The following is a 19,690-nucleotide window of genomic DNA, read 5'->3' as shown; positions in this document are numbered from 1 at the left end:
TGAAAATGAGGCGTAATTTATTTTATATATTTTTTTATTTATTTATATTTGTAGAAAACGGTCAGTTGATAACATACACCAAATATCTATAAAATTGACAAAAATGTAGTTAGACCACTTTACATAGGGCACGTCGAAATTTTAAATAAAACACTGATTTTCTGAGTCTACTAAGTTGTATTTCCTTCTACCTCCTTCCCTAAACTCGCTTTTTCCTTTGCCTCCCTTATTATCATCAATTTGTAATTTATATTGAACTAAAATGGCTTCTTTTCAACCAGTGCATAAATCTTCAATCTCTCACGCTACTTTATATTATTCTTCACACCCCAATGCACCTAAATGTCTTGCTAAAAACTTTATACATATACCTCTCAGATCATGGACTATCACTTCGTTCTTCCCGAGAAAGAACACTTTCCATTCCTCGCCATAACACATCATTCTTCAGTAATTCCTTCTCTGTCCGAGCGGCCAGACTATGGAATGAATTACCTCTCCGCGTAAACAAATGCACCTTCTCTAATAACTTGTAAGAAACGTCTGAGACATTACTATCTATCATTAGAATCCTAACTGTCCATCAAACCTCCTCCCTCTACCTCCTTCCCTAAACTCCCTTTTTCCTTTGCCTTCCTTATTATCATCAAATTATAATTTGTTTTTTAAATGTTCAAGTACTATCTACCCTCTGATTGCAAACAGCTATATATGGTATCAAACGTTTTGACCAATATCACTAGTCTGTTTTTGGTTGGTCGAAAGATATAGCTTTTTAGCAATAAGCCCGCCAACGTACCTATTCCTTTTCTGTACATGAAGTTCAAATAAATATTTTGCTGTTGAAAAAACACATGATAGTCAATTTTGCGATAATTGTTTCACCTGGTTATGGCATTTTTAAACGAGTGCTATTGTGGACATTCGTTTGAAAATGCTACAACAAGGCAAAACGATTGTCACAAAATTAATTTTTATGTGTTTTTTCGACAGTAAAATACAACTCAGTAGACTCAAAAAATCAGCGTTTGATTTAACGTTTTATACATAAATTAAAATGGAGTTCTACAAATTAAACGCCAAATGTATAAATAAAATAGAAATATACACCTAGTTCTGTTTGCAGTACTTTGTTATTAACACTCTCCTTATCACCCATTTTATACTTTGTAAAATACCACTTTTATAAACACTAATCAGTGACTACCAATTTCGGAAAATCATTCCATCGTCAGGTCGTTAAAATAAAATTATTACGACTCGACATTTGTATAAAAATAAAATTTTGAAAATTCTGACGGTGGAATGATTTTCCAAAACCGCTAGTCACGAATAATTACTAATAAAAGCGGTATTACACAAAGTGCTAATGTGTAAAGCCAACTAGCCTTAACTCAAGTTGCGGCTGTTTGGCGTAGCACGGCTCAAGGCATTCTTACAAATGGCCTCTATCATATACAATCACAGATTTTGCTCCATCTCTTTCCTTTACCGAGATATTCACTATCTAAATAGCCGCAAAATTGTATAATTTGAGATGTTGGCAAAAAAATAATTTTAATTTAACTATGAACTCGTTTATCTCAAAACTACTGTTTTTAACTTGCGGCTATTTGCCTTTGCACATTAGAGTAAACGGTGAATGATAAGGAGAGTGTTATATTACCATACCGCAAAGTTATCAATGCTTTTAATATACACAATTATTAGTTTATTTGTCAATTTCGGGCATGCTGAGCTTTCCGCACAGATGATAAGGAGAGTGTTATATTAACATACTGCAAAGTCATCAATGTTTTCAATATACAAAATACACAATAGTTTATTTGTCAATTTCGGGCAGGCCGAGCTCTCCGTACAGATGATAGGAGAGTGTTATATTACCATACCGCAAAGTAATCAATGTTTTTAATATACAAAATACACAATAGTTTATTTGTCAATTTCGGGCAGGCCGAGCTCTTCGTAAAGACACAGCACTTTGTGGATGAGTTCGTACTGCTCCGAGTTCTGAACCATTCCGCCTCGGTTCAGGCGCAGGTTGCACACTATCCCGAGTATGTCCACCCTCTGGTCGGCCTTCATCTGCCTTATGCCGTTCAGGATCGCGATGAGGCAGCCCGTGCGGCCGATGCCTGCGGAGCAGTGCACCACGGGGGGGGGCATCTCCGCGGGCTCCTCGCTCTTAGGGACGATGGAGTTCTTCCTGACGCCCTCGCCGCTAGCTTTAGCAGCCTCATCGAAGAACTTCTTGGCCTGCTGGAACGAAGAAAGTCGCCTCTCGTGGGAGCTCTCTTCAGAGTCGTGGATACCGCACCTCTCGGTCAACTGCTTGGAGTAAGAAGTAAAATCGAAGAACGTAGTGGACTTGGGTTTGGAGGATTCCCCCCTTGATTTCTCGGGTCTCTTGTCTACGCCAAACGTAAGGAACCTGTTCTTCATGACGTCCAGGCTCAAATCTAGAAGAGCCGTTACATCCTTGGGGCACTTGTGATCGGCCCAGTTGTCGAACCAGTAATGATACACGACCAGAGAATCCGCAATCTCTCCTCCGACAGCTTTTACCATTTTCTTGTATCGGTTGCTGTACTCCACCAAGAGCTTCCGAATGGTATACCCGGTCTTTATGATCAGTCCGACGTTTGTGATTTTAAAGGAATTGGCCTCTGCGTCTTCCGGCTTGGCCCGGTCAGTGTTGGAGAAGAAGCCTCCGCTGCAGGAGTCGGGGAGCTTGCGGAAGGTGAGCTGCTCGTGGAGGTCGATGGGGAAGTACTTCTCGCACTTCTGGCGGCCGTTCTCTTTGAGGTTGGTCAGCATGACCACCTTCTGAATGGTCTGCCTCGACTCCTCGCCGGTCTTGGTGCAGCCGTTCTGGTAGACCATCAGCCAGAAGTCGTAGGTGGTGTTCTGCAGCGGGCCCTGCGTCGCTATGTAGCAGTTCTTGCTGTACTCGTGTCCCTGAAAATAAGATCGTACAACATTTTGAGTGTATCCAAAACCCTTGTTTACAAATCTGGATTATCTCCAATTATTTTTTGACATATCGCCCACTCAAAAATGTCATAAATCAAAAATTGTCAATTTTCAGTTGTGCATGTTTTCGGAATGCCCAGAAAATGTACTATATCCCAGCAAAAGTGGCATATTTTTAACTTAATATTTACCCGCTACAGGGCAGAAAGTGTTGTTTTTGCATTTTGAAGAAAAGATATTGTTTAATTATTTTTTTAAATATACTAAATATTTTTCAAATGAAATAAAAACCTTCAGGTTTTACCTAAAAAGATCTGTTGCACAGTAAAAAGTTCAATAAGTGGCTTGATATTTATTTTTTATACATTGTATTATATTTTTAAGCTTTAAAAACATTCTCTTGAAAAATCAAGTTTTTGATTTATGACGTTCTTGAAAGGAGTGAGCGATATCAACATACATGAAGAAGAATATGAAAGTCTAGGCATTTACGAGGCTGAAAAAAGCTTCTTTCATTTCACAACAGATGTCTCTAGTGAAATTCTAATGATTCAAAAACAATGTTTCGAAATTGGATCACATATATAGAACTAGCAAGAATTTAAGTAGTGTGGTTGTCAATCATGGGTAGAATCGGTGATAACCTAACCTAACCAAGCCTTTGATGGTCGTAAGCCAAGGAGATGGCGCGTGACAGAGTGACTTGGAGACGTCTTGTGTTGGCCATATGCTCCACCTAGGGAGCGAACATGGAAAGAAGAAGAAGGAAGACTCACAGATCACAGTATGTAGAACCATCTTCAAGTCTACTCGAGGATTCTGCGCCCTATCCTTTAATATCAGGATGATCTATATTTATCTCAGTCAATATTGTGATAAGTTGGAATGGAGCAAGGAAGAAGAAGTGAGGATCTTACCTTGATAAAGTTGGCGTTGATGTAGCCCTCCTCCGTTTCCCCCGCCTCCGGACGCAGGATGACCCGCGAGTGGTCGTTGGGAAGTATGGTCTTGTAGCGGTTCTTGGAGTTGGAGCCGAACACCAGCGGCTTCTCCTGGAAGTTGGTGGGCAGGTCCCAGAACTCCTGGTGCAGGCTCCGCAGCAGCTGCTTCTGGTAGTCGGGGCACGGCAGCACAGGCTCCGGCAGCAGCCGCTGCGGGTTGTACTCGCCCTCGGCCATGGCGAGGTGCGTCAGGCGGAGGGACAGGTCGGTCGGGGACTTGCGGCCCATCAGGGGGCACTCGCCCTTGGAGTAGCCGTCCCGGAATATGCAGTTCAGGTCCTTGAGCTGCTGCCGGCCGAGCGAGTTGGAGGCGCTCTGCAGGTGTTGGATGTTGGCCAGGTAGGACTTGAAGTCCTCCGACGTGGAGTGCAAGCTCAGCGGCTCCGTCGTGATGTTCCGCACCGGCTGGACGGTCTCCATGTGGCGCCGATCGCCGAACGCGTAGATCATCTCGTTCTCCTGGTCCCCGCAGATGTAGGTGAGGTTCTGGGGCCGGGAGTCGGACCACAGGTTGTCATGCGAGCCGAACGAGTACGCCGGATCCGCGTTCTTGCAGCGGTAGACCGTCTTGTAGGATTTGGGATGCAGGTTCTCCGTGCTGGACGACTTTCTGTGGGGGGCGTCCGGGTCGTAGTCGGGGAGGTTCTTCTGGATGACCGCCTCGTCGATCTCGATGTTCCTCATGCCGTCTCCGCCGCACGCTCCTAATTTGTAATCGGCGGACGCGTCGGACTCCCGCCTCTCCGGAACCCCCTTCATCTGTTCGCCGTCGACGCTCTGGTTGCTGTCGTACCGGCCGAGGGCGCCCCCCGAGGATTCCAAATTGTAGTAAGAGACGCTCAACACTCGGTCGGGTTCGGACTGAGAACTGGAGTTGATATTGAGGGTCAAGGAGGTGTTGGAGCTTCTCCTCTCCAGGAGCCCCTTCTTTTTGCCGGCTCTGGCCTCGTTTTGGAAATTCAGAGAGCTGTTGCTCGTGCACCGGTTCAGGCCGGAGTTCAGAGGCCCCCCTTGCAGGTTGAGCGTGAGACTGGTGTTGGAGCCGCGCCTCTGCAGCAGGCACTTCTTGCCGGGGAGCTCGGCGCCCGCCAGGCTGTGGTGCGAGCCCTGCAGGTTGCAGTGCGAGCCAGCGTAGGGCCGCCCGCCCGGCGCGGGGGCGCACTCCAGGTTGAGGGTGAGGGAGGCGTTGGAGTTGCGCCTCTCGAGGATGTTCTTCTTCTGGCGGTTGTCCGTGTTGAGGCTGAAGTTGGAGGCGCTGTTCTTGATGTTGGCTAAATTGTGACTGGAGTTGCCGAAGCTCGCGAGGGACTGGTTGGAGCCTTGGAGACTGAGCGTGGAGTATTTGGAGCCGGCGCCGTCCAGGTTGATCGTGAGACTCTGGTTAGACCCTCGTCTTTGAAGAAGGGTCTTCTTGGAGCTCCTCTCGTCGGCGGGACGGGTGTCGAAGTCGTTGGACGGCACGCCTTCCGGCAGGGTTTTGAGGTTGGTGCTGGAGACGCTCAGGTTCGGCTTGCAGAGGGCGGAGCCGAGCAGGTTCCCGTCGCCGGGCTTGTGCGGGAGGCTCAGCCTGGTCTCGGGACCCTCCCGCCGCGCGCCGGCGCCGGGGGCCCGCTCGGAGAGGTCCACCATGTTCTCGTCAAAGGAGCCCATGCGCCGGCTGAAGGAGGAGCCGCCGGCGCGGCCGGGCGGCTGGCGCGCGCCCTGGAACACGATGAGCGCGCCGTGGTTCTCGCGCAGGTAGATCCCGCTGTCGGCGCACTTGGCGCTCATCAGCGCCTTCCTCTGCTGGCTGTCGCAGACCCGCGGAGCTATCTCGCTCAGGTTGCCCGCGTAGTTGCGCGCGCCGTAGTGGCTGCCCTTCACCAACTTCCCGCTTTTCTGGCTCTTGGCTCTCTGCAGCTGCCGCTTGGGAGTGTTGGGCACGGAGATCGAGTTCTGCGGGATCTGGAGGGTGTTCGCCTGCGGCAGGGAGAGATTCAGCGTCTCCGAAGAGTCCAAAGACGTAGCTTTCATTTTCAGAGTGGGCGTTTTGGGAGTCGTTCGTTTTTCGCCCGAATCTAAACTGTCGTACTCCGTGAGCTCCTTCTCCAGTTCCGAATCTCTCTTGTTTATATCGATAGTCAGATTTCTGATATTCTTATTTTTGGGGATTTTCTCGCTGTCCGTACCGAAGGCGTCGAATTCCTTGGGCGAGAACCTGGGCTGCATCTCGCTGAAGGCGATGGCCGTGGAGTTGTCTCTCAAGAACTTGACCGGAGACACGATGTCGGGCGAGGCTCTCATCTCCTCCGCCTGCACGGCGGCCGCGACCGCCTGACCGGTCACCGCCCTGTTCCCGTTGTCGCACTCCTCGCGCTCGTTCTCGAACTTGAAGTACTGGGCCTGCGTCATGGTGGGCGGCGACGAGCGCAGGTTGTAGGACGACCCGTCTCGCGACAGTTCATCTTCCGAAGGGTCGAAGAGGTTTTCGTGTCGGAGATGCTTGGCGATGGGGATCCCCAGATTCTGTTCTATGAACTTGGCGTTGTCCGAGTCGAGAGAGATGGACTTGAGTCTCTGGCGCCGGTAGTTGGCCGTGCTGCCGGAGCTCGGCACGCCCAGGCTGTCCTGGCTCTCCTCTCTCGTCTCCGAGGGCGGCTTGGAGGGGGGGGAGTCGGTCTCCCGGGTGCTCTCTATCGGAAGGTCAGTCTTATTGTCGTTCACTTCCACCGCGGCGCGGGGAGACTCCGCCAGCGTGTTGTTCTGGCTGTCGGCCGTCGCGAAGACGCTGTCCGGGTCGTCTCCGGCGAGCGTCCCGTCGGCGTCCCGGGCGATATCGATCTCGTCGTAGCGGAAGCACTCGCCGCTGGCGTTGGCGACGTAGGGGCTCCGCACGCTCTTGTAGCTGGAGGCGCTGGCGAGGCGGGGCGACGGCTGACCGGGGCGCGGCGACGCGGAGCGCGGGGAGCCCGCGCGGCTACGGCAGTCGGCGAAGAAGGCGGGGGACTTGGCGTCCGGCGTCGCGAAGAACTTGGGCGAGCGCTGGTCGGGCGTGCCGAAGAACTTGGGCGACTTAGAGTCGGGCGTGGCGAAAAACTTTGGCGAGCGCGAGTAGCGCGGGCTGCGCGGCGTGTTCTCCTTGCCGTCGTGCCAGCGCGGGGAGCCCTGCGGCTCGACGCCCGCGATCCGGCCGGCGCTGTCGGCCGAGGTGTTGACGCGCAGGCCCGAGTCGGCGCCGAAGCGGCGGCCGAGCACGCCCTCGGGCGGGTCGGGCGGCGGCGCGTCCCGCTCGAGGCTGGGCGAGCGCGTGGCGCTGCAGTCGCGCGCGGCGGGCGCGGGCGCGGGCGGCGCCAGGCCAGCGCCGAGCGCGCGCCAGTCGAGCGGCGCCCAGGGCGCGCCGGGCGCCGGGCGCGGCTCCATGGCGGGGGCGGGCGGGCGCTTCAGGCGCGCATGGCGGGCGGCCAGCAGGCGCAGCAGCAGCAGCAGCAGGCCGAGCGCGCAGGCGCCGAGCAGCGCGGGCGGAGCGAGGACGGCGGGCGGCAGGAGGGCGGGGGCGGGGGGCGCCGGCAGAACCGGAGGGCCCGCTCCACTGCCTTCCATCTTACATCTGCAAACACCCGTCGTTTTCATTAATCGATTCGCAGTCACTTTGTGTTAATAGGTAAAGGTTTAGGTTAGGTTAGGTTAGGTTAGGTTAGGTTAGGTTAGGTTATCTGCAAACACCCGTCGTTTTCATTAATCGATTCGCAGTCACTTTGTGTTAATAGGTAAAGGTTTAGGTTAGGTTCAGTCGAATTTAAGTAAGTTAGGTTAGGTTAGGTTAGGTTAGGTTAGGTTAGGTTAGGTTAGGTTAGGTTAGAATATAGAAGTTAGGTAGTATAATAGAATTTGAGAAATATTGTTTTTTCTTCGTCCTCTTCAAACCCTTATCCGCACCCTAATGGTGCATAGGGCACTGCATCATATAAACGCAGTGTTATCTTGATCGTTAACACATGAAGGAAAGGTGATCAGCCCTCCGCTTCCGGTACCCGTTCAAGGTAATATTGAATAAATATAAGAGTGAAAAAATCTAACTAACCATTACGCCGCTTCTCCGCAGGGGTAGGCAGAGAGAATAGAACGCCACACCGCTCTGTCTTTGCAAACCGATTGTTACGACTCCTAAGCTGACCACTAAGTTTGTTTTTGTTTTTATCGGTCTTCTTCTGCTCCTTTTCCCAAGTACATTCGCCTGATAAATTTGTTTTACCGTTCTTTCCTCACTCATTCGTTCCACATGTCCAAACCATCTCAACACACCTTTCTTAATTTTATCAATAATGCTTATCTCAGCTTTGCATTAAAATTGAAAATATGCTTGAACTATTGCTAAAGGTGTAAAAGAATCCCGCTTCGGAAAACTCCTTCAGACACATGGAACAGATCAATATCCAATGAGATATTGTTTAATATAGCGGTAGCTCTTCCTACAGGCATAACCATCGGCAGGTTGGTCCTGTGTATAGGAATGGGAAACAATCTATGCCGACGCTGTCTTAGGTAACTATCGGGAACATATAGACCAATGTTCCGGATAATTTCAGGATTAGGAATTCTTGGGACTATCAAACCTTCGTTGTGGGTAAATCGTGTATCATGGATGTGTACTAGAATATATATCATATTTTTCTATCAATCCACTTTTCCTATAAAATTTGGAAAATCCTGCGCTTTTTTAGGTACAAAACCATTGTGGCAAAGCTTCATATTTTCTTTAAAAAAATTGTGTACATGATGGTCTTTTCAAACCCAGATATAAAAAATTCTTATTTCAACACAATGTTGACAATAGTAGACTAATACATATATCGCTCACTCCTTTCAAGAACGTCATAAATCAAAAATCGTCAATTTTCAGTTGTGCATGTTTTCGGAATGCCTAGAAAATGTACTATATCCCAGCAAAAGAGGCATATTTTTAACTTAATATTTACCCGCTACAGGGCAGAAAGTGTTGTTTTTGCATTTTGAAGAAAAGGTATTGTTTAATTTTTTTTTAAATAAACTAAATATTTTTCAAATGGAGAAAAAACAGTCAGGTTTTACCTAAAAAGATCTGTTGCACAATAAAAAGTTCAATAAGTGGCTTGATATTTATTTTTAATACATTGTATTATATTTTTAAACTTTAAATACATTCTGATAAATCAAGTTTTTTGATTTATGACGTTCTTGAAAGGAGTGATCGATATATCTTGGGCAGAAGATAAAACTGGGCAAGGAGAACAGCGGAGCTGCTAAGAAGAATAGGACCGAGTCGGGCGGCTTTCGGCAAACTCAAAAAGATTCTGCAAAATAAAGAGATTCTGACCTGTCTTAAAAGAAGAGCAGCAGATATTTGTGCGGTTTGTGTGATATAGCAAACAATTTTAGTAGATTAAATATAATATTATAAACAACGTATAAAAATTACATAAAAAATATGTTTGCAGTTCTAATAAAAATCTTGAATAATAAACACATTTTTTCTTTCTTTTTTTATCAGGGATGATACAGATATCTTTATCCATATCCGAATCTTTCGGATATCCGAAATTAAAAAAAAATTCCGTATCCGAATTCGATATAAAAAATGATTCGGATAATTGCGGATGTTACTCTAAATTACATTTTCAATTGACATGACCCGATATTAATATTTGCTTTGAGTTAAGACAGAGATTATCTTTGACTGTTGTAGCACTGCGACTAGCTTTATTTTTACAATATTTTGAATAATTAAAATCTCGATAGAGACAAAAATATTATTTATTGACTTGGCGTTTAATTTGTAGAACTCCATTTTAATTTATGTATTAATTTTAAATCAAACACAGATTTTTTGAGTCTACTAAGTTGTATTTTATGAACAAAAAACACATAAAAAATTATATTGTGACAATTGTTTCGCCTTGTTAGGGCATTATCAAACGAATGTGAAGATCAAATGGACTACGGTCCTTATGTAGCTATACAATTCTAAGTGACAGTTTTAACACGTGCAGCAATAATAATAAAACTGTCACTTAGAATTGTATAGCTACATAAGGACCGTAATCCATTTGATCTTCACATTCGTTTGATAATGCCCTAACAAGGCAAAACAATTGTCACAATATAATTTTTTATGTGTTTTTTGTTAATAAAATACAACTTAGTAGACTCAAAAAATCTGTGTTTGATTTAAAATTAATACATAAAACAAAAAAAAAATTAAATTTATTTCAGGGAATAGCGTCAAGTGACCACTTAAACTAGCCAATGACAGGTCATAAGCCCTGTAAATGCCTAGATAGGGGCAGGGGTTGGCTAGGAGTATGCATAGGAGCTTCAAGCTGGAACCTAACATGTAACAGTCGGCTATCGTACATAATACCCAATTCATAAGTGTGCGGCCCGCAGTGATACCTCACACTGTCCCATGTGGCCCTTGACCAGAAAAGTGTGACGACCGCTGCACTACAGACTATGGCTCTGATAAAGGGAAATGCAGAGAAGCTTAAGTGCACACAGCGATCCATGGAAAGATCCATGGTCAGTTTAAGACTGAGGGATAAAATAAATAATGAAGATACAAGGAAAAGTACCAAAGAAGAGGATATCATGGATCGCGTGGCATAACTCAAATGGCAGTGGGCAGGACATATTGCCAGACTTGTGGGGTCACAAGATGGACCCCAAGAGTTGCACGATGGAGACCTTGGGAGAACAAAAGAGGTGTCGGAAGACCCCAAGAGAGATGGTCCGACGACATAGTCGCTGTTCCTTCATTCAAACCCTTATCCGCACCCCAATAACAATACCTTTTCTTAAAAATGCAAAAACAACACTTTCTGCCCTGTAAAATGTATTAAAAATAAATATCAAGCCACTTATTGAACTTTTTTGTGCAACAAATCTTTTGAGGTAAAACCTGAATGTTTTTTCTCCATTTGAAAAATATTTAGTATATTTATTTTGTCCGCCTCCGTAGTGTAATTAATGGTCAGCACGCTCGGCTACCGTTCTGGTGGTCCCGGGTTCGATTCCCAAGGGGGGTAAAAATAAATATAAGTAATTTTTTCACTGTAATATTTATTAAATATTACCATGGACTGGTACCTGAAGCGGAGGGCTGATCACCTTTCCTTCATGTGTAAAACGTGATATGTGTAAAATAAATGTGTAAAAATCATGATAACACTGCGTTCATAAGACACAGTGCCCTATGCACCATTTGGGTGCGGATAAGGGTTTTATATTATATTTTTATATATATTTAAAAAAATAATTAAACAATACCTTTTCTTCAAAATGCAAAAACAACACTTTCTACCCTGCAGCGGGTAAATATTAAGTTTAAAATATGCCACTTTTGCTGGGATATAGTACATATTCTGGGCATTCCGATAACATGCACAACTGGAAATTGACAATTCTTGATATATGACGTTGTTGAAAGGAATGAGCGGCATGTATTGGCAAAAAGCATCATTTTAAGTTGACTTTAAACTAGTTTATCTGAAAACTAATGTTTTTAACTTGCATCTATTTGGCTTTGCACAATAGTGCACTGTTTGTCTCTGATCTACTCCATGTTGAAATGGTTGACATGCAGAATGAACGAACGAAAAAATGCATAACGCTAATGGAGTTACATTTTAAAAGCGACAAAGGCGGCGACGATCGGATATACAAAATACTGAATAGTGCAAATGACAAGTCCAAGATCTGCGATGTCGAACAACCAAAATTTGATATAATAACGCAATATTCTACCCTTCTTTTCTCTCTATGTAAGTACTAAACAGGGTGTCTAATAATTAACTCCCAATTTTGTCGAAATACTACGGCCTGACATTTATAAAATATCGACAAACACACATTTTGACGTTTCACGCGCGATAAAAAACAAAACGACAGAAGCGATTTGCGAAGATAATTTTACCTGAAAAGATGTTAAAATTGATCAGGGAGGAATACTTTGAGGATTTCAATAAACAAAAGGCAGTATTTACCTTGTAAATGGTACAAACGTCTCACATTTTTAAAACAAAATATATCCCTCTGTGAACACAACACACACACTTTAAAGATTTTTGTTTGGCGCAGACACGAAATTTAAGCATGTACGGGGCTATTTTCGGCTGTCTTTATTGTCACGCGAGTTTATTTCACCCCACGACGTTTTGTTTTTGACATAAAAATACCAAAACACCGATCACAAGAAACCGTCGCATCTTATTTCGCTTTCAATAAATCCAGTTCCGTCCACTTTCCATAGATTACATTTCAATGTGGGTCATAAGCTCGGCGCTTGTAAATTGCGAATTAAGTTTACATGTGTTTGTGTCAACTTTATACACTTGCCTCATCTATGCCATCGAGCACTGAAAAATGGGGTACCTAATTAGTTTGTATTTTTTTAATAATACATGTCCGCATCCATAGTGCACGCTCGGTCAGCACGCTTGGCTACAGTATTGGAGGTCCCGGGTTCGATTCCCAGCCCCCTCCCCCCGAGAAGCTCAGATATATTTAAATTGGTCGCTCTCGAACATTTGACGTTTTTCATTTACTTTTATTATTTATTTTTATTTAAGAATGCAAAAACTCTCAAGAACATTTGACGTTTTTAATTTATTTTTATTATTTATTTTTATTTAAGAATGCAAATACTCTTTGTAAGTTTTCTAATGTCCGCCTCCGTGGTGAAATGGTAAGCGTATTAAGCTACCGCGCTGGAGGTCCCGGGTTCGATTCCAAGGGAGGGGGGTGATGAAAATAAACATAAGTGATTTTACACATTATTATTATCCAATATTATCTTGGACTGGTCCCTGAAGCGCAGGAGTGATCACCTTGTTTCATGTAAGTAAAGATCAAGATAACGCAGCGTCAATACTATGCAGTGCCCTATTCACCATTGCGTGCGGATAAGGATAAGTAGAAAGAATTGATTGAGTGAAATGGTGCCAAACGTAACTGAAAAGTTCCTTTTTGAAACCAAAATATGAAATCTATTTAGGAAGAAAAAAGAGAGTAATTTCACGCAAAAATAACAACAAATTCCTATGAAAATTAGTAAATATACTTTATGGGTGTTTTATTTACACTAATAATACGCAAATAGAACTTTTCTCAGATGTTTTTACCCCATACGATTAATTGACAGAACTAAGAGTCAAATGAAAATGCCGTGTCTAGTTCGCATAAGACATTCTGTCCCTTTTTTATTTTTATATATTTTATATATGCATCTCTCTCTCGATCGCCCTACAATATATTATCCATCTTTTTATTTCTCAAGACCTCTATGAGCCTAAATACATCGCAGATAGCTCTGTCTCTTTTTAACTGAGCTAAATTGTATTGGAAAGAAAGGAATAAATATATTTTTCTGATAAAAGGCAAGATAATATTTCTAAGCTTGCGTTCTATGAACTCCAGGGATCATTCATGATCCGCGAGTTTGCGCAAAAACGATCTCAAATGGGGCGATGGACAACCCTGTCAAAATATAAACATGACTTAATAACACATCTCAACAGAGACGAAGATCGGTAGAGAATAAATTTTTGAACCCTGAGAATTTATTGGGCTTACGAACTGTCCTCGGCTGGTTAGTTTAATCTCTATACGTTGTATAATTTCAATATTCACCATCGAGTTCGAGCCGCCATCTGTTGAAATATAGATGAAGATGTTGAGATGTCAAAAAAATAATGTAAAAATGAACTCCTAATTGGAGATAATACAGATTTGTAAGTATCTGGACACACTCAAAACTTTGCAAATAAATTAACTGGTCAAATTATAAGCTAAAATAAAAACAATGAAAATGATATTTTCTCAAGTATGTGAATATAATCCAGGATTCGGACCTCAAGTACAAATAAAAGAGTTTCTGCTTAATAAAAATGCTTGCCTCATCCCGCCATGGATATCTCTCGTGTAGTGTATTTAATGCCAAAACTGTGTGTTCTAGTTTATTCAATATTTCTCGAAGTTCCGAGATTTTTAATGGTTAAATTTGTGGGTAGAATTTGTGAATGTAACAGTGTGTAAAGTGATCACATAAACCAGCCCATGACGGTTGTAAGCCCTGTAAATGCCCAGACTTATTATTACTATATTTTTCTCGTTGAGATGTCAAAAAATAATTACACGCGCAAACCGGGTTGTCATTTATTTTGAAAATATTATGTCTAGTAGTGACATCTGTTGACATCTCGCAAAGCTTCTTAAGCTTTTGTGGGTAATACCGAATTGGCAAGTTCATAGAAAATCCGCTAGGTTCGCATGATATAAAGAAATCTATGAAATTTTATGGAAAATTAATGAATGAACTGAAAAAATACTATTGAAATACTAAATAAAGATATTTCGATATTTGATATTCTCCCAAAATATGAAATTTCAAAAACGATGCTTTAAATCTTGTTAAAAACGACTCATAGCAACACCAATCCAATTAACAATAGAGCAATTCATCATTATACCAACTCAATCTAAGGATTGGAATCCTTAAGGAATCGTAAGCACGCTGTTTTCGTAAGTTGGTAATGAATGACGTCACAGAAACGATGGACTTATTATAATATTGGTGACATTGCTAAATTATCGGCGACTCTATTCATATTATAACATAAAATGGTAGTGTAGTGGTAAACAAACAATCCACACTTCTATAATAGCTCTATAAAGCAGAGATATTTTGGGATATGCCGCATAACACACCCGATGACGTATAGCGGTGTCCGTTTTTCGTATTATTAAAATATATTATGTTTAAACCTTCATATCTCCCTTAGTTCTCTACAGATTTCAATAACAATGCTACCGATAGTCTTGTGATTTTTTAAATGAATTTATTAGCCAATAATAATACATGAGAATGATCCATTTTGTAAGTCCTCACTAAAACGTTACATTTCCATTATAAATGATTTAAAGTAATCAGGAATTCTAGCTTGTAAAATTGTTACGTTTGGTGCGATTTAATTAGGTCATATTGGTTTAAACTGGCAGTGCACAACGGAGTCCTGGTTCCAACTCTAATGTATGGAAGGGAAACATGGAGTTGGCAAAAGAAGGATGAAAGTAGACTGAATGTAGTCGAAATGCGATCTCTCAGAAGAATGTGCGATAAAACGATGTATGATAGATGTACGAATAGTGAAATAAGGAAGGAATGCAAAGCTGAGATAAGCATTATCGATAAAATTAAGAAAGGTGTGTTGAGATGGTTTGGACATGTAGAACGAATGAGTGAGGAAAGAACGGTTAAACAAATTTATGGAGCGAATGTAGTTGGAAAAAGAAGCAGAGGACGACCGAGGAAAACTTGGCACAATCAGGTATGTCAAATACTTGAAAGCGGCCGGGTCAGGACTCGTAATAATCGTCGGGTATGTATGAGGAGAGGGTATGCATGAATGTAGAAGAGGCAAAGAATGTTTGCAAAGACAGAGTGGTGTTGCGTTCGATTCTCTCTGCCTACCCCTGCGGAGAAGCGGCGTGATGGTTAGTTAGTTTTTTTTTTTTTTTTTTAAAGTAATCACGAATTCCAGTTTGTAAAATTTTGACGTTTTGGTGCGATTTAATGATTTCATATTAGTTTAACACAGGATTGATCGCGTTTTGTCGCAACATTAATTAAAATTTCGATAGAATACAGTAAACAGAACAGATTTGCATTTAAAGGATTTGTTCAATATTGGATGTATATCTTTTTATCGCCTAATTGCCTAATGTCCGCCTCCTTAGCGTGATGGTCAGCGCACTCGGCTACCGTTCTGGAGGTCCCGGGTTCGATTCCCAGAAAAGGGTCTAATAAACATAAGTGATTTTATCACTGTAATATTTATTCAATATTACCCCGGACTGGTACCTGAAGCGGAGGGCTGATCACCTTTCCTTCGTGTGTTAACGATCAAGATAACACTGCGTTTATATGATGCAGTGCCCTATGCACCATTGGGGTGCGGATAAGGGTTAAAAAAAAACTAAAAAAAATTGAAAATCTTTTTATTTAGGACCTCCTTAATTATTGTTGGCTTCTTCCAGCCAAGTCAAACTGGATGAATATGACTAAGTAGGTTGTGACTGCGGCTATGATCGCGTACAGTCCTCTCAGGTCCATGGTCAGTAATCCTCCTGCCTTGAAATCCAACTCGTGGTGGAGCAATTGCAAGGAAAACATCTCCACCTAAAAACGTAAATAAACATAATGAAGCTGCCAAAATTAACAAATCTTAGTGATAGAAGGATAATTACTGATTTGGTCCTGTTATATACAATTATTGTCCGCCTCCGTAGTGTAATGGTCAGCACGCTCGGCTACCGTTCTGGAGGTCCCGGGTTCGATTCCCAAGGGGGGTAAAATAAATACATATGATTTTTTCACTGTAATATTTATTCAATATTACCATGGACTGGTACCTGAAGCGGAGGGCTGATCACCTTTCCTTCATGTGTAAACGATCAAGATAACACTGCGTTAATATGACACAGTGCCCTATGCACCATCGGGGTGCGGATAAGGGTTTACATATATACAATTATTAACAATTTTTTGGACAGCCTTGATCTCCTAAATCAAATCAAGCTTAGCGTGCGTCAAAGAGGTACTAGGCAAAAATCTATATTCGCAGTACTTTTACATAACGCAAATTATGCCATGTTCTCTCCAATTCCGCGGCTTCACATGTTAGCCAATGTTTTTGAAAGTATAGATTTATTTAATATATTGTTATCCACCTTGAAGTCTGTGCTTTCTCAGCATTTCTTCTCCGTGTTGTAATGGATCAGTTTAAACGTTGTGTTTCACTCTCTCTCGCTGTTCGCTGATAGTGTGTGAAGGAGGCGTGTAATTACTGGTAATTACAAGTGCTTACTATTTGTTATTTTATTATTATTTTATGTTTAAGACTTTTTGTTTCTCTATTAGTGTATTTTTATATTAGATACTGTATATATGGATTATGTTAAAGGCATTAGCCGTTCAATAAATAAATAAAAATCAATATTATTTTTTGACATCTCAGCAAAGATGAAGAAGAATATTGAAATCTGGGTATTTACGGGGCTGTTATAGGCTGGTTACATTACTTTACACACATGTATCATTCACCAATTCCACCCATGGTCGACAACCACACTACTCAAATTTTTGGAGGTTCAAATTCGAAACATTTAAAACATTTTGTTGAAACATACTTAAAAAAACATAACGAAATATTGTAAATAAATGAAGGGGTCAAATTATTAGCTATAATAATAAAATGAAAAGTATATTTTCTGGCGTTTCTCATGTACGAGTATGTGATTATAATCCAGGAATCGGACCTCACTTACAAATGAAAGAGTTCCTACTCACTAAAAAGCTTCTTTCATCTCACCAATAGATGTCTTTAATGGAATTCAGGTGATTCAAGCACAATGTTTCGAAATTGGATCATATATGTAGAACTTCCAATAATTTCAGTAGTGTGGTTGTTAATCATGGGTAGAATTGGTGAATGTTACACGTGTGTAAAGTGATCACTTTAACCAAACTATGACGGTCGTAAGCCCCGTAAATGCCCAGACCTCCATATTCTATTATACCTACTCATGACTGAATAACGTTTCATCGCAATATTGACCCAAGAATGATGTCATTATTTGGACAACCCTTCTACAAGTCGCTCACTCCTTTCAAGAACGTAAAAAATCACTTGATTTTTCAGGAGAACGTTTTTAAAGTTTAAAAATGCAATATGTTAAAAATAAATATCAAGCCACTTATTGAACTTTTTACTGTGCAACATATATTTTTAGGTAAAATTTGAAGGTTTTTTTCTCTATTTGGAAAATATTTAGTAAATTTAAAAAAACAATTAAACAATACCTTTTCTTCAAAATACAAAAACAACACTTTCTGCCCTGTAGCGGGTAAATATTAAGTTAAAAATATGTCGCTTTTGTTGGGATATAGTACCTACATTTTCTGGGCATTTCGAAAACATACACAACTGGAAATTGACGATTTTTGATTTATGACGTTCTTGAAAGGAGTGAGCGAACTGTTAAAAAATAAATAAATACTTACATTGCATTTTCCCAAATTGTAATCATCAGAAATATTTATCTCGTGGACTATTACTCCAGTTCTTCTAGACTGCAACAAAAGAATGCATTTTATTCACAACATTTCAAGTGTATGCAAATACTTGTTCACAATCTAGGTTTCTCCACTCAGGCATTTTTTTATTTATTTTTATTTAATTTAATTACATAAATTGTATACATTTATAAAAAAAACAACCATAAATATATAATGGAATTTAATTAATAGGTTTATAAATTTGTTAATATATATATTCTTTAAATAAATAGATTCTCTCTCTTATAAGCCACTTACCAAATATAGAAAACTTTCTAATATTTAAAAGTAAAAATATTCCACCCAATGATAGTTAACATATTCAACAATCGATCGGTTTATAATCGATCACGCATAATCGGAATTTGCGAATAATTAGCGGTTATGATTAAAACTGTTCATTAAATTACCTATAAAAATAGAAATAATTTTTTTTTATTTACATATATTGTATACATTTATTTAAAGAACAATTTTAAGCTAATTTAAAATATTTTTTCAGAGACCCACCAAGCCACCTTGTGTGTCTTGTCGGTGGACTTCTTTTTACATACATTTTATTGTTTTTATCCATTTTAACATAACATACACACAAAAAAGAGAGAAAAAATTAAGAATACAAACTATTTAACAATTTTCATACAATTCACTCTTGACAATTTACCCATTCTTTTATTTTGCCTTTGTTCCATATTTTATGTTGACCTCTAACCTCTGTCGGTAACAAATTAAATATGTTTGTAACGATATATTGCAGTGTTGGACTCCCATATTTATTGTTAATTCTTGGGACTATCAAACCTTCGTTGTGTGTAAATCGTGTATCATGGTTGTGTACTAAAGGATTTCGATATTTTTGTCTAGTTTGTTGTTCAACGATGATACTCATCCACAAAATTCTACGTGCCAGAAGTAACTTTAATTATTTTTACATTTCGCTCACTCCTTTCAAGAACGTCGTAAATCAAAAATCTTGATTTTTCAGGATAACGTTTTTAAAGTGTAAAAAATAATACAATGTATTAAAATAAATATCAAATAAATATCATAAATATTGAACTTTAAACTGTGCAACAGATCTTTTTAGGTAAAACCAGAATTGAAAAATATTTAGCATACTTAAAAAATTAAACTATACCTTTTCTTCAAAATGCAAAAACAACGCTTTCTGCCCTGTAGCGGGTAAATATTAAGTTAAAAATATGCCTCATTTGCTGAGATATAGTATATTATCTGGACATTCCGAAAACATGAACAACTGAAATTTGACGATTTTTGATTTATGACGTTCTTGAAGGAGTGAGCGATTCGGACATCTCATCACAGATGGTTTTGACAGCTGGTGTTCCACCTCCCAGGAGCAGGCTCTGAAAATATTAGGACAAAGTCCTAGCTTAATAACAAAGGTCAAACTTTTAGCAGGGTTTATGAATTTGGATAAAAACTTACCTCTTGCACAGTTTTCGAGCAAATTTTCGTCATCATTATGATCATAGAGAAATACCAAGATCCCCAAACTGCAGAGAAGAACGTCTTTCCTGGCTGTAGGTAGTAAGCATCCTTTTTAAAGGCTAGATATAAAACGTAT

At 41.1% G+C, this 19,690-nt stretch overlaps 1 protein-coding gene and 1 long non-coding RNA gene across 2 annotated transcripts; both read right to left on the bottom strand.

Moving 5' to 3' along the window:
* Positions 1 to 643: 643 nt before the first annotated feature.
* Positions 644 to 12,196, bottom strand: PTP-ER (Protein tyrosine phosphatase-ERK/Enhancer of Ras1). Its single transcript, XM_088258636.1, has 3 exons — positions 11,972 to 12,196; positions 3,891 to 7,560; positions 644 to 2,958 (listed from the first exon to the last, which is right to left on the bottom strand). Exons 2-3 carry the CDS (start codon positions 7,551 to 7,553, stop codon positions 1,933 to 1,935), a joined length of 4,689 nt encoding a protein of 1,562 aa, XP_088114762.1. The 5' UTR covers positions 7,554 to 7,560; positions 11,972 to 12,196; the 3' UTR covers positions 644 to 1,932.
* A 3,904-nt stretch (positions 12,197 to 16,100) lies between these two features.
* On the bottom strand, positions 16,101 to 19,690 carry LOC148310319 (uncharacterized). The gene is made up of 3 exons (XR_015837415.1): positions 19,552 to 19,690; positions 18,049 to 18,117; positions 16,101 to 16,164 (listed from the first exon to the last, which is right to left on the bottom strand). It is a non-coding gene; the product is annotated as an uncharacterized LOC148310319 (long non-coding RNA).

The sequence above is a fragment of the Brachycentrus maculatus genome, unplaced genomic scaffold (assembly GCF_059751285.1).
Source record: "Brachycentrus maculatus isolate JH-2025_06_01 unplaced genomic scaffold, ASM5975128v1 h1tg000101l, whole genome shotgun sequence".
NCBI classification, from domain to species: Eukaryota; Metazoa; Arthropoda; class Insecta; order Trichoptera; family Brachycentridae; genus Brachycentrus; species Brachycentrus maculatus.
The sequence above is the reverse complement of the archived record's forward strand: the minus strand, read 5'-3'. Positions and strand labels throughout refer to the sequence as shown.